Source organism: Prunus persica, chromosome G1 (genome assembly GCF_000346465.2).
Source record: "Prunus persica cultivar Lovell chromosome G1, Prunus_persica_NCBIv2, whole genome shotgun sequence".
In the NCBI taxonomy this organism is placed as follows: Eukaryota; Viridiplantae; Streptophyta; class Magnoliopsida; order Rosales; family Rosaceae; genus Prunus; species Prunus persica.
The window spans coordinates 44798660-44813040 of record NC_034009.1 but is presented as its reverse complement, the minus strand read 5'-3'; the positions used below and the strand labels follow the sequence as shown (position 1 = coordinate 44813040).

The 14381-nt window shown below is 33.8% G+C and overlaps 1 protein-coding gene across 1 annotated transcript; it reads left to right on the top strand.

Moving 5' to 3' along the window:
• Window positions 8027-12296, top strand: LOC18789338 (agamous-like MADS-box protein AGL12). Its single transcript, XM_007224069.2, has 7 exons — window positions 8027-8389; window positions 8623-8710; window positions 10083-10144; window positions 10956-11055; window positions 11381-11422; window positions 11832-11873; window positions 11988-12296. The coding sequence occupies exons 1-7, from the start codon at window positions 8208-8210 to the stop codon at window positions 12084-12086; spliced, it is 615 nt and encodes a 204-aa protein (XP_007224131.1). The 5' UTR covers window positions 8027-8207; the 3' UTR covers window positions 12087-12296.

The following is a 14381-nucleotide window of genomic DNA, read 5'->3' as shown; positions in this document are numbered from 1 at the left end:
TTTTGGGACCATCCAACGGTCCCAACCTATCGAACCCGAATAACGCACAATATGCGATTATCCGTTCGATAGTCAAACGACGTCCGAATTGAGATCCGCGAAATCCTACGCACTCGTGACAACCTAAGGATCTCATCGGAACATAGTGCTACTTTTTCCACAGTGCCCATGCCCCGCCGCACCCGCCGGCAGCGCGTGGTGCCCAAAGCGATAACGCTTCGCCGGAAAATCTCAAAACCACGGCTCCAAACTCCTACCCTAGGTATAACACCCTATTTGGAGCCACTTTTGTTCTTGGACCTACCCCAAAAGAGTGGCCGGAAATAGCCGATCACAGCGGCCGAAGTTCGGCCGATTTTCAATTTGAAAATTGAGTTGTCTACGCTAAGAATCGATCTAATCCTACCCAACCATCAGCTAGAGCAGCTCGAGAGGTCCAAAATCCATACCTGGGTCGACGGAATTGGTGGCCGGAGGAGGGAGATCGGCGGCTTTGAAGTTTGGACGACGTCGACCGCTTCATCTCCAGATTCCGGCGAATCCGCGGCGGGAGGTGGTTGGGGTAGGAAGAGGACGACGGCCCGGTCATTTTGGTACCGGTCCCGTCGTCATCGGTGGCCGGAGGAGAGCACGGCCGTCCAAAACGTGGCAGGCTGTCACGCGCGAGAGAGAGGAGAAAGAGAGACCCGCGGGGGGAGAGAGAGAGAGAGAGAGAGAGAAAACCAAATTTTTATAAAAATCTCATTTTGAAATATTTACGATTGTGCCACTGGGTTTCTTTTGACCATATCTCTCTCGTTACAACTCCAATTCGAGCCCACTACATGTCTATGAACTCGTCTCAGTATGACCTATTCAAAAATACTAGTCACTGCCCCAAACTCTCTCCGGTTAAAAATATGACCAAAATGCCCTTAAATAATTAAATAATTAAATAAGGGTTAAATTTGGGGTCGGGGTGTTACATTCCATCCTTTACATTGGCGAACTGCTCATCCTTATGTTTTAGTCATAGTCTGAAATATCGATAAGATCGAGGAAATATCGAGGATATTTCGATTTTTTTGAATCACGGATATTTCGGTACATATCCATGTACATATCGTATAAATATCGACAATATCGACGATAATATCGAAAAATATCGATGTCGATAATTTCGCTCACATTTCCGCAATATTTTGTCAAAATATCGGTGTAATATCGCTAAAATATCGAAAATATCGATGTGAAGGAAAAAAAAGTTTTAATAAAAATAAAAAAAAAATAAAAAAAAGGGAAAAAGCGGAGAAAAAAGCACAAAGAGGATATGAACCCCTCCCATTTTACTCCTCCAACACCTTAAACACCATATCACTTATGTTTTTGTGATAATATGCTAAAATATTTATATTTATATGGGTGGTATGTTAACAATTACATGCAAAACTATTTTGGGGATTTATCATTTGATGACTACTCTTCACAATACACTTACTCTACACATAGAGATGATGAAGATAGTGAAAAATTTGAACCTTGTAGGAACTCTATGTGGTACTAAGTCATTCATGTATCTTACCATGCAATGTATAAAGTGTAAAATATTATAGTAAATCATTATATATGAATGATTACGGTGTATTTAATCTTTTTTCATTAATTATTACATATTTTTTACACTCATAGTGTTTGCCCGCTTGCTGTATAATCAACTTAAATTAGTTAAATCCATCATGCAATGCATTTCCTTCTAATTTTTTGTGATAAACTCATAGATAATTGACTAAATAGACATTCTCCAAAGTTTCAATAAAAATTTCCAAGTTTTTCTTACAATTTCCATGGTTTTTATTCAATTTTTATCGATATCGATAATATCCCGATATTTTCATCGAAATTTCCATATTTTTGGACTACCGATATTTTCGATATCATCGATATTTTAGACCTTGGTTTTAGTAGATCGTTTTGAAGATGTCACTCCTCCTGACAAAGTGCGTTTGAATAATAAATGCGATAGAAATGTAACACTGTATGGTTATTTGTGGGCTGTAACATGAGAAAAGGAACAAATGTACGTGCTTGACTTATAAAGCTATTGGATATACTCTTTAAATACAGAGAGCTTCCATTGAGGGATCCCTCAAATAAGCTTATTTGAGGGACACCTCTTGTAGGCCCCACTCTGGATTGTATTTCACTAATCCAAACCGTCTATTTTGTAGATACTCATTCAAAGATCATCTCTACAAAAAATCACTTGAATCCGATATCATTTGACCACTCAATTAAGTTATTGAAATTTTAGCATTTTCTTGAAGCACCGTGTTCATTGATTTTGTAAGACACAATTAGATGTCGAAACGATTTCTGATTTGTCTAATTTTTTGTAAGGATGATCTATAAATGAAGACCTAAAAAATAAATGGTTTGGATCATTGGGAAAAAAATTGTAAGGTACCCTAAAGGGCGTCCCTCAAATAAAATTATTTGAGGGATCCCTCAATAGAAGGGGACTGCTTTAAATATATTCTTTTTTAAATAAATAAAAATTTGTTATAAAACTGGAGGGAGAAAATGTAGAGAGAAGTGATATGCTAAAGATAAAGCTTCACCATGTTTATTCCTCCCTTAATCTTTGGTAGAACACCTATTTATAGGCTTACAAGATAGGAGATTGAATACCATCATTTACAATATACCTATAGGTTCCAAGCATTAATTACAAATACTTAGTGCATATGTTACATAAAAATCCAACGGTGGAATATTAAGAGGTATGGTGGTCATCCACCAACTCATGCATTTACAACACTCCCCCTTGGATGTCCACCATACAATGACATAGTTCCCTCATTAAAAACCTTGCTTGGAAAACCCAGTGGGACAAAACCAAAGCGAAGGGAAAAAGAGTGAAACTTTCTTCTAAATCATTGATATGGTGTTGGATGAGCTTATATTGCCTCGTTAAAACCTTGCTAGGAAAAATCCAGTGGGACAAAAACCTAGTCGAAGGGAAAAAGAGTACAACGCGCATATGCCATGAATGTAGTAGAATTGGGATGCTCCCCCTGATTGATATCTCCCCCTGATTAATATCTCTCCTTCTCTGATTTGAGCAATACAAGCAACATTGTCTTCATACATGATCATCTATCACACTATTTAACCTGCTTTTCACTTTTCAAATGATTGAAATCTTTAGGAGTATCAACAACTAATTTAGTAGTTAGAATATGTTACAACAATATCAAATTTGAATTCAAAATACTCAAACTCTTAGTGTTAACTCTTAATTAAGAATATTGTGGTACTTTATATCCTTCAAGAGGTTGCTTCATCTGATATATCTCAAATATTTCATGAGCTTTGAGGATTTCCATGTATCATATAGTCTTAATAAATATGCATTTAACACATACTATAAGTTTTGCGTTAAAGTAACAACCGCACTTATAGAAATGTGGATGCATTTACGATGAGATTGGAGACTAAAACCACATATCTCTCCCAGGAAACCTTATATCATATTAGTGATCTTATTTCACTTCACAAACACCAATTCGTAACCTTCATACTGAACATTTGTAATTTGGTGTTTGAGTTATAGGTTCAATATCCAACTCTTCTTATTTAGTGATAAATGGAATTGCCTATTTCCATTTTTGGCCAATCACTTAACTTGTCGACATTCATGAAACGTGATTTAATATAATCATAGCCCTTGATGATTGTAGTAGCTACTAATAAACCAAATGTATCATCAATTTGTGATCCCACAATTCTCATGTGCATGCGCATGCATAATTTATAAGCATCTCATTACTTTAGGGTACCAATGCCTCTTCAGGGGCTTATGTTGTCACTTATGGGACAAACATCTCTTTTACAATGAATTATTTAGAATATGTGGATCATAACCTCCTATAGAGCGTTATTTTTTATAGGGCTTGAATTTTTCAAATAATCTCCATTTCTGAGGAGTTAAGTCTTTAGAACCTATATTTCTGACATGCTTCAGGCATGCATTATATATATAGTCACCATGTTAATGGATTGTGATACGAGAATATCAATCCATGTTAGCATATGTACAACTTATATATGCATTATCTTGATGAGACAAAAGCGGATTGATTCAACACTATTTCACGACGTTCTTTAGGAATTGTCATTTCTCCCCCTAACGGCGGGAAAATTGTCTCAAAATGTAGGAAAATAAACTCACAGTCGTTATCAAATATGTGACCATTTAGTAGGCACATTCAGTAAAACTGGTGAAGTGATCCATAATTAGATGTTGTATAGGCTCACAAATATCCCCTTGAATTATTTCAGGAAAGATGGCTCAAAGTCAATTTTTGACTGAGATGATCTTATGACAGCTTTTATTTGTGAGCGATCTTTGTAATGATATTGTTGGACAAGACAATAATTTGAGTCTTTAAACGATGTCCTTACAAATTTATAAAAATCTTATGCATCATTGTGGGACATGGATTGCCAAGATAGTCATGTCACAACATAAAAGTTATTCGGTCAATGAACTTCTAGTTCATGACATCATAATCTTCAACTATAATAGTTGTGTAATATTGGGGCCTCAAGAACTTTTGGTTCATAACATCATAAACTTCCTACCCACAAAAGAAAGTAGGAAGTTTCTCCAATAGACGCCTCTGGCTATCAATATTGGGGCGGTAATACAAAACATTACCATTGTAAAACGAAATTAATTAATAACTTAACATAAATAAAATAAAATATAATAAAATAAGTAAAGTGGTATAAACAAGGAATAAAATAAATCAATTAAAGATTATGAAATTCCAAGATAATCCAATATTAATGTGGATTCAATATGTAGATAAAACTACAAGTTTAAGAATTGGATTTCCAACCAATTCAGGTTCATATAGGCACAAATAAGTAATGAACTTCAAGTTCATATATAGTATTAAGATCCATGAAAAACTATGAACTTCATGTTCATATCAATATATATTCGAAACTTCAGGTAAGAATACGTAGATCTAAATAAATTGAATTAATAGTTGTGCTTTGAACTTCATACTCAAATCGATGTATATGTACTCGAAACTTCTGGTTCAAGTTCTTGACATATGTAGGCCTCATGGAATTCTGATTTTGATTAATACAAAATCGAGGAGTTTTATGTCCTTATGTGCTCTTTAAATTCGCGGAACTTCACGCCCTCAATTATTTGGAATCAAAGAACTTCAGGTTCTGATTCAATCAAAAGGACTCTATAGCCTAATCTAGTTATATGATGAGGATCACGGAACTTCGGGCCCCTGATCTTTTGTATAATTCAAACTCATCATAATAATTAAGATCATACTTTAAATTAAATAAACAAACAAATAAAAACAAAAACATGGCATTATATTCATATGTAATAAGAATAAGAATTTTTTTTTTCTTAAACAAGCATGATGAAGTCTGATGGTGAGTACAAAGAAACTCTATACCATGTGATGACTCTAGCTCATATAAGAAGAAAGAAAATTCAGAGAAAGAAAACATACCAAGAGCAATGTCGTGCTGATAACGTGTTATAAAACTAGAGGGAAAAAATTCAGAGAGAAGTGATATGCTAAAGATAAAGCTTCACCATGTTTATTCCTCCCTTAATCTTTGGTAGAACCACCTATTTATAGGCTTACAAGATAGGAGATTGAATACCATCATTTACAATATACCTATAGGTTACAAGCATTAATTACAAATACTTAGTGCATAGGTTACATAAAATCCAACGGTGGAATATTAAGAGGTATGGTGGTCATCCATCAACTCATGCATTTACAACAAAATTCCAAATTTTTTGTTTATAGATAAGAATAATTTAAAGTATTATTCATTACTATTTGGCCATTACCCGAGTCTCTATTATCCTCCTTAGATTTTTTATTGTTTGAGAGTTATTACTCGTACAAAAGAATTTAACATTTTTCTGTTTAAATCTCATATTATAAACCTATGTATGTATTTTTTATCATTTTTGAATTCCTCAGTTTTAAATTTCTTCATCCAAATATAAGTAAAGGTAGGTACAAATAGTTTTCAATTTCCAGTTTTATTTTACACGTTCTCCTTCATTTCTCCCTTGATCCCACACATTTCCCCCATATATATATATATATACATATAACAAGAAAAATAGAAAAATAAAAACAAACGTGTTACCAAACTAGTTTTGACATAACCACCGAGGTCCAATAGGAGTTTAATACCAATCCAAATCGTGCATCGATATTGTACCTTAACCACCTAGGTTCAATACCTTGGGTGCATGGGCGTAGTTAGGATTCAACTAAATGGGGAGCCAGGGCCACGATAGACCTTGATGTAGCTCTACCCCTGCTTGGGTGGTATAGGTTTGATGAACCTCTAGGTGTGAGGTTTTAATTTAAAAGGCATCGGGGTAATTAGTAGTGGGCCACCTATATTTAAATTTTAGATTATTGTTGTATTCTCCGATACGAGACTTGCATGTCATAACTTTTATCAAGCCACCTACACCAACAAACGGAAGTGTTATGGAGCTTTTCCTCAACTTCATCTTCCTTAGCCTCTTCTCATTTTGGTCTCTAGCTATTTTTGTCTTCAATTTAGAAAAAGCCATATAATACAAAACAGAAAACAAAACCCGTACCGTACATATGAGATCTTTAAGGTTTCACTTGTTATTTGTTTGAATGGGCCAAAAATGATAATGGAATCTCGTTAGTTCATATGTATGGCACAAAAGTTAATATTATATACATATTTTGGAACTGTGGCTTCTTTTTTTTTTTTTTTTTTTTTTTGCCTGAGTATTAGGCTTTAACTTTTGAAAGCCAAGTGGCTAAGTGAGTGTTAGCAAAAGATTTTTGGAATCAAGCTTTTACACTGCAAAAGAACTATGGGCATCCACGTGGCGTCTGTTTAAGCCACTTCATGTAGACTGCGACCGTCGATATCAAAGAGATCTCTTTAATGAATTGTATTGAACGTGTAGGATTTGACAAGATTCTTGGCTTCAAAGTTAAGATGAAGATTAATAATAATAACCAAATTCTCACAAGATTTAAAAAGGGTTTTAGGGAGACAGTGGAGAAGGCCAACCTGACTTTTGGTAGTTTTTATTTTTATTTTTAAATAAAAAGTTTTGAAGAGAAAAAGCAAACTTTTTAATAAGCTTGGAAAGCTTAAAGCATGCTAGGGTTTTGTCACAGAAACAAAGGGCAATGCGTGAAGGGAAGGCCAAGGGGAAGGGGGGACAAGTAGAAAGTTAAAAAGCTAAAGCTAAAGCAACCCAACATGGGCAGCTAATTGGTTCATTAAGAAACTGATGGGCAGCACATGAAAAAAAAACAAAAAAGCATCCAAATTGCATGCTGACTAGATTTCAACTGTCCCACACACAAGTATACTTTTCCTTCACCTGAGAGTGTTGAATGGTCACTGAGGATTCTTAATCCAGTGGGAGGGCCATACTCTTTTGTTGACCTACTCATGAGATCAGGTGACTTTAATATACAAAGGCAATAAAAGCACTATTTGTAATGCATTTCTAATAGAGGTCACACTCACTAATGTGTTACTAATACAAAAATCCAATATATTCTCTCTTTACAAAATTCATAAAGACGAGTGAGATTGATAAAGATTAGTTTGGACTTAACTCTAATCTAGTAAAGTTGAGCAATCAAATCAGTAGCTTTACGCTTGGCAAATAAGTAGAGAGAAAGAGGCTTGGTTTGAGCCCGATTTATAGTTTGTTGTTACAAGGAAAAATGACCAAATTAACCTTGGTAGAGAATGTGTGGGTAATGTGATTAGTGGAATTGAAATCCTGTTGAAGATAGAGAGAGCAGGATAGAATAAAGAGACCTAATTTTATGTGAGAGGTTAAACTAATTAATTGTTAAACAAAGCTTAGTGATTTGTAAAGGTAGGTGCGGCCATATTCTTAATTATGGGGTGGAGAGGATAGAAGAGAATCCACGTGAGGTATATAAGGCACTAAGCCCTCCATACTTAGAGGCAAACCGTCAGCTCTAAGTTCCCAATTAGAGGAGGGTCTGCAACAACCTCGAAGCTAGTTCAAACTAGTGGGAGGTTGTCTGCATTAAAGCAGCTCACAAAATTCAACCATTCTCCATTCTCATAAATTAGATCGAAAAGAGTACGTTCTGAGGTCGAGTATTGAATTCAACATGGCTCGTGGAAAGGTTCAGATGAAGAAGATCGAGAACCCGGTGCACAGGCAGGTTACCTTCTGCAAGCGCAGGGCGGGGCTGCTGAAGAAGGCTAAGGAGCTCTCTGTGCTGTGTGATGCTGATATTGGAATTCTCATTTTCTCCTCCCATGGAAAGCTCTTTGAACTTGCCACCAAAGGGTCTCTAGCTCTCTCTGTTTGTGTATAATGTATAACATGCCATGTATTGTTAAGAATTAAAAGAAAAAATTTACAATGAATTATACATCAAATAGGTACACTAGTCGTGACTTTGAAACTGCATGTTCAGTGTATTAATACATACTTAGATATTTAAAAAATAAAAAAAAGGAAATATTTGTATAGAAATGTTAATTATTCTTGTTGACTTGCTTTGTTATTTATTGTGCCAGAAACATGCAAGGGCTTATTGAGAAGTACATGAAGATGAAGCCACCCCGAGTGTCTCAGGCTGATCAAGCCATAGAAACGCAAACTCTGGTACGATCATATCTTATCACTTCAGGCTCTCTTTTTCCGTTATTTATTTCTCTACTGTTACATATATATGTATACCGTCACACCAAATAATTTCTCGTGCTATATACATAGCTGCAAGCACACACATATATACGTGTTGCATAGTGATATAAAACGAATATTATTCCCATCCATATTATTATTGGTGCAGATAGTGCAGCATCAGATGCTGGATATAAAATAATTCTTACAAGAATAACAATATTAATTGAATAAAGGAAGAAAATAACACGCAGATACACAGAATAATGTTTCTCATATCACAACTTTCTGGAAGGCCAAGAATATTGTGACACCTTATTAAAAGAATCTATTGTAGAGCTATCGATGTCTGTCGGATCATCATATCTCTGACTGACCCGTCGGTAAGAGTTACAAGATGGTGCGCATGCTTCTCTTAGATGGTGGTTGCTTACCATTTAAGTATTGTGCTACTTTTGACTTGTTTCTTCATAATTTTTGGGAGGGAACCATTAATTTAAATTATAAAATTAGTCTTTGGTTTAGTGGTATTTTATTTCTGTTTATTAGTTGGTCAACTCATATGAATGACGATGATGATATTATATTTGTGATAAGTTAAATACTTAGTTGTGATTAACCTATGTAATGTGGTGTGTTGTCCCGTTGTAAAATATCTTGTTAATATCACGTTGTTTATCTATGATGAATACATACACAACCCAACAAATATGATGAATCACACACCACACATATAAAACAAAAACCAACATAGAACATAAATTTTATGAAGGTTTCTCAAAGTGTTTGCGTCTTCTTTTGGTGATTTCTCGAGAAATTTCATTTAGAAGAAAAAAAAACAACTTTGCTTGCGATCAACCCCTTGTCTTTGTACAACCCTTAGCTCTCAATCTCTTTCTCACCCCTTGTTCAACCTAGGTTACTACTTCACTCGAATTAGGACCCAATATCCTACTTCTGTTTCTATATTGTCGTAGTTTTAAAATTTCTAACTTTTTAAGTATAGTTAAATGAAGAAATCACCCTTTAAAATATCTGACGAGTATATCATGCGATTACAGTCTTAAACGTAGATGGTACATTAACACTAGAAGTAAAGTTTAGGAGACAAAATGTATTAAAAAAAATTCATTCGATGGTAAAAGCACATAGTATTCATCAACTTACATGCATGTGCATCTTACATTATGTTCATATACGACTGTTGTTGATTTTTATGTACGAAAATTTCTTATCTATACGTAGATTATGAGAAGTGAAACAGCAGATTATTTGTGTGGCTGCCCAAATATGTAAATAATTTGTTTTTGAATCTAACTTAAATTTCCACGTTTTGTTTTCATTGGTATAGGATGCAAAAAAAGAGATTAACCTGCTGAAACAGGAGATTGAAATACTGCAAAAAGGTCTCAGGTATTACAAAATAACCTCATAATGTCTTATTTGTTCTTATAGGATGCATGACTTGTCTTTACATGTGAGAATTTCCATATTCTAAAAATTGTATAGAAAAATCATTCAAATCAAATACCCATATTCTAAAAATTAATAGTCAACAGGGTCTAATCCAACGGAAAAGAGTCTTGACTTACAGACCGGTGGTCATGTTCGAATCTCTATGGTACCTTAGTAGTTGTGTGCGTGAGAAACTCCCTCCTCTTTATAATTAAGACTCTCACTTGTATTCAAAACAAATAATAATAATAATAAGATAGATAATGAGACACTGATTTTATCATGTACCACTTTCATTTGCATGAAGCCATGAAAAAACCCCATGTCAAAAATAAATAAATAATATATATATATGTATGTATGTAAACCCAATTTAGACTTTTTTTTCTCTTCTAGTAGCTATAGAAATTTGGACATGATTACAAAGGATCCATATTAATTATCCCATCTCATGTAAGAGAGTTGAAATACTAATTAGGAACAAAATTCAACAATGTTTGGATCCTTACTTTTCATGGTCCTTTAATCCAATGATTGTATTTACATCATTGCACATATCGTTTTTTAAGGTCCAAAATTTATTTGACTATATTACATGTGAGCGGGAGATCAAGAGCTAGTTGTGGCCCTCCACCTTCTCCCTACTTAGCAACCAAGAAAGAAACCCTCCCAATGTAACCAAACAAATTTATTTTAAATTGGTAAAGAAAACTTTTAGAAATGGAATATTAAATGCAATAGTTATCAATTACATATGACAACATTACAGGTACATGTTTGGAGGGGGTGCTGGCACAATGACCTTGGATGAACTACAAGTGCTTGAAAAACATCTTGAAGTATGGATTTATCACGTACGCTCGGCAAAGGTATAATTTTTATAATTCCATCAATTACATTCGAAGAATAAACAGTTCATGTTATATAAGAGCTCGTTTGGAAATAATTCTGGATATGCCAAAATCACTTATGGGGAGAATCACCTCTTATGTGTTTCTCCATATAATCACTTTAAGTGATTATAGGGATAAACACCTCCTATGTGTTTTTTCATAAAATCACTTAAAACCATTTGAAGTGATTATTTAAAAAAGTAATTTTCCATAAAAGTACTTTTCTGGTCTATTCAGAAAGATTCCCAAAACGAGCCTAAGTTAAATTGATTTCTAAAGCTAAGTGGTTAAACAATTACAGATGGACGTTTTGTTCCAAGAGATCCAACTGTTAAGGAATTCGGTAAGTTTGCACTCCAGCATATCTAATTAATTTATTTTAGTATGGAATAAAATAGTATGTATTATTGTCATATTGGAGATACTAGTGCAAATAGTCACACATATATAGGGTAGTTTTTTTTTGGTTATTGTTTTTTCGAAACTTGGGTGCAAGTGAGCTTTTCTAGTAGTGATTCGGTCTAGTTAACTTGGTTAAGGCCATATCTGCTATAAGGTAATTTTCTTTAGCCAAACAGTATCGTAATTTTATTTTTTTTCGCAATACAAATTAAATTTAAATTAAACATATAGTATAGATTACATAATTTTTTTTATATTTTAGAATGTATAGACTACATAGTTAAATAATATAGTAGAGTTATTATTTTATATAGTTTTCTGAAAAAAAAAATTAAATTCATGTTTTGAAGGAAGGAATACTGACAGCTGCAAATAAGTATCTACAAGACAAGGTAATCAATATTTTTTTCTTTTCTTTTTATGAAGATTATTTTCGGTAAAGATATATTGAATTATAGTTTTCAGCTTATTAATCTTAAATATATATTGGATATATTTTCATGTAGATTGTTGAAGAGAACATCGGAGTTACTAACATTACACCAATGGCCTCTGACAATCCATATCCACTAACCATACCAGATGATGACATATTTCAAATTTAAGAAATTGTATTAGCAATGATGTAGTACTAAACTTTCATAAACAAGATTAATAATCATCTAGCTAGCTAGGTTGCTTATGATATCAAATGTATGTCAATATTGTAGTATTCTATACTATAGTGTTGTTATTGCAGTAAACTTGTGTTGTAACTTAAATGATAAGGCGGATATTGTGGTGTGCTATGTGATTGAATTATCTTGTTCTCTTTATGTATTGAATTTTAGTAATTAGAATGCTTTGAATATTCGTTCAAACCTAATCAAGGCACCGTTTGATAAACATTTCGTTTTCATTTTTTTCGAAACTGAAAACAATATTTATAAACAATTTTCAATTTTTTTTTTCTCAATAATATATGGGTGATTAAAATTTTGTAACATGCACTTGCAAATTCCACCTAAATAAGTGTTACTTTAAAGTTCCATCGTAATTGAAAATAAGTCAAAATTGAAATTATGATCTTGAGCAAGTGGACTTATTTGTTACCCCCTCTACCACCCTTCAATGACTATTAGACTCTTGCACATGACACTAGGACTCGGATGGATGTTGTTGTGGCCCCGACCCCGCACGGACTACGAACTTGACCTATTACCCACGAACCTACCCTTCTAACAATCAAACTCACCTTCAGAGGCAGAGCTAGAATTATAAAGTTGGGGGATCGAAATAGAAAATACAAGTATATAAAACTCCAAAGTATTCAATAATTACATATTTAGAGCTAAACATTTCTAATTGACTCATTTCTAATTTGTTTTAGAATGAATTTTAACTTGAATTATAAGTTATTTATTACAAAATCTATATATTTTATATATATATAATAGAGGAGGGATAAAAATATCCCCATGGACTGACCTAGTGACCACCTCACCGATCCTTGACCTGGAGACCCCTGAGTCTGACACAATGACACTCAAACCCAACAAGTAACTTACAATCCAACTCTATGATTACCGAAGCTGACCCGAGACTCAAAATTCTTTTAATATGTATTTTTAAATAAACAAATAACTCACAATTAGCAAACAACTTTCATATCGAAGTTCCCCATCACCTGTTTTGGACTACATCATCATTTTTCTCCTATAACCCTCTCTCTAACACTTATCATCTTCTCTAAATTTAATTCAACCTCGTATTTGAAGGGGTTTTATGTAATCTACCCAATTATTTTTTTGCCATAATTGTTGGATTGATATATTTGTTTGCCTTTGTGCGCACTTAGATCCCTAGAGACTATGATTTCCCAGGACATTGATTATTGAAAATATTAATTGCCCATGTTTCTCCCTCCTCCAAAGTCGAATAATCCTCTTCGACCAACTCTTCATTAGCCGAAGATTTTTCCAAGCTACCTCAATGCCCAAATATGGGTGGGCTCCTAAAAATATGAAAATTTTATGGGGTCGTTTGGTATGACGGATTATCATGGACTAAACTAAATTATGGGACTGTCGTGGATTGGCTTGGTTTGGTCTAAGCTGGATTAAGTACTGACCTATGTTTGGTACTGCGTCGGACTAAGAAGCTGGATAACAAAAATAGTACTATCCTGTATTTGGTTTATGCTTGGACTGGGACAAAAAAATTTAAATTTTTCTTTGAAGTGATAATATTTTAATTATCAACTACTTTTACTATAATTCCAAGGCCAAAAATTGGTATTAAATTTTCCAAAACTTCCCTATATTTTAAGAACATTTCCCAAATGTGAAAGCTCAACTTCCCTAATGCAAATTGTCAAACCGTCACTAAGTAATTACAAACACAACATGCAATTGCAATCAAAGTTTGCAAAACAAAATGTTTGTTTGTCAATTGCCGAACCATTTGCCACATGACCTCTACCCTTTTCTTCTTCCTTTCTTTGTTCAAACATGGTGGTGAGACAAGCACCAAATCATCCCAACATCATATAAAGCAAAAGTCATATAATATTTATAGATGCAAACTTTAGATATTTTATATATATGCAAAAGTCATCCACATGGCTTGAAATTACAAATTCAAGTTCACATATTACTTTCCATAAGTGCACAAACTAACAATAATAATAATCAACCAAAAATCCACTAAATAACATATATAAATAAACATCCACAATTCCAAACTGAGACTAATAAAGCAGCAAAAACAAAAGCAATAGCAGCTACTTGTGGTGTTTCTAAGGTGGGAGATGCACTTGTAATATTTCCAATATATCAGATGTTGCCTCCTACAAGCATTTTCATTGAGCAATTGCTCAACAAAGGCTTTTTTTTTTTATATCAGCATCAAGTGACTTGAAC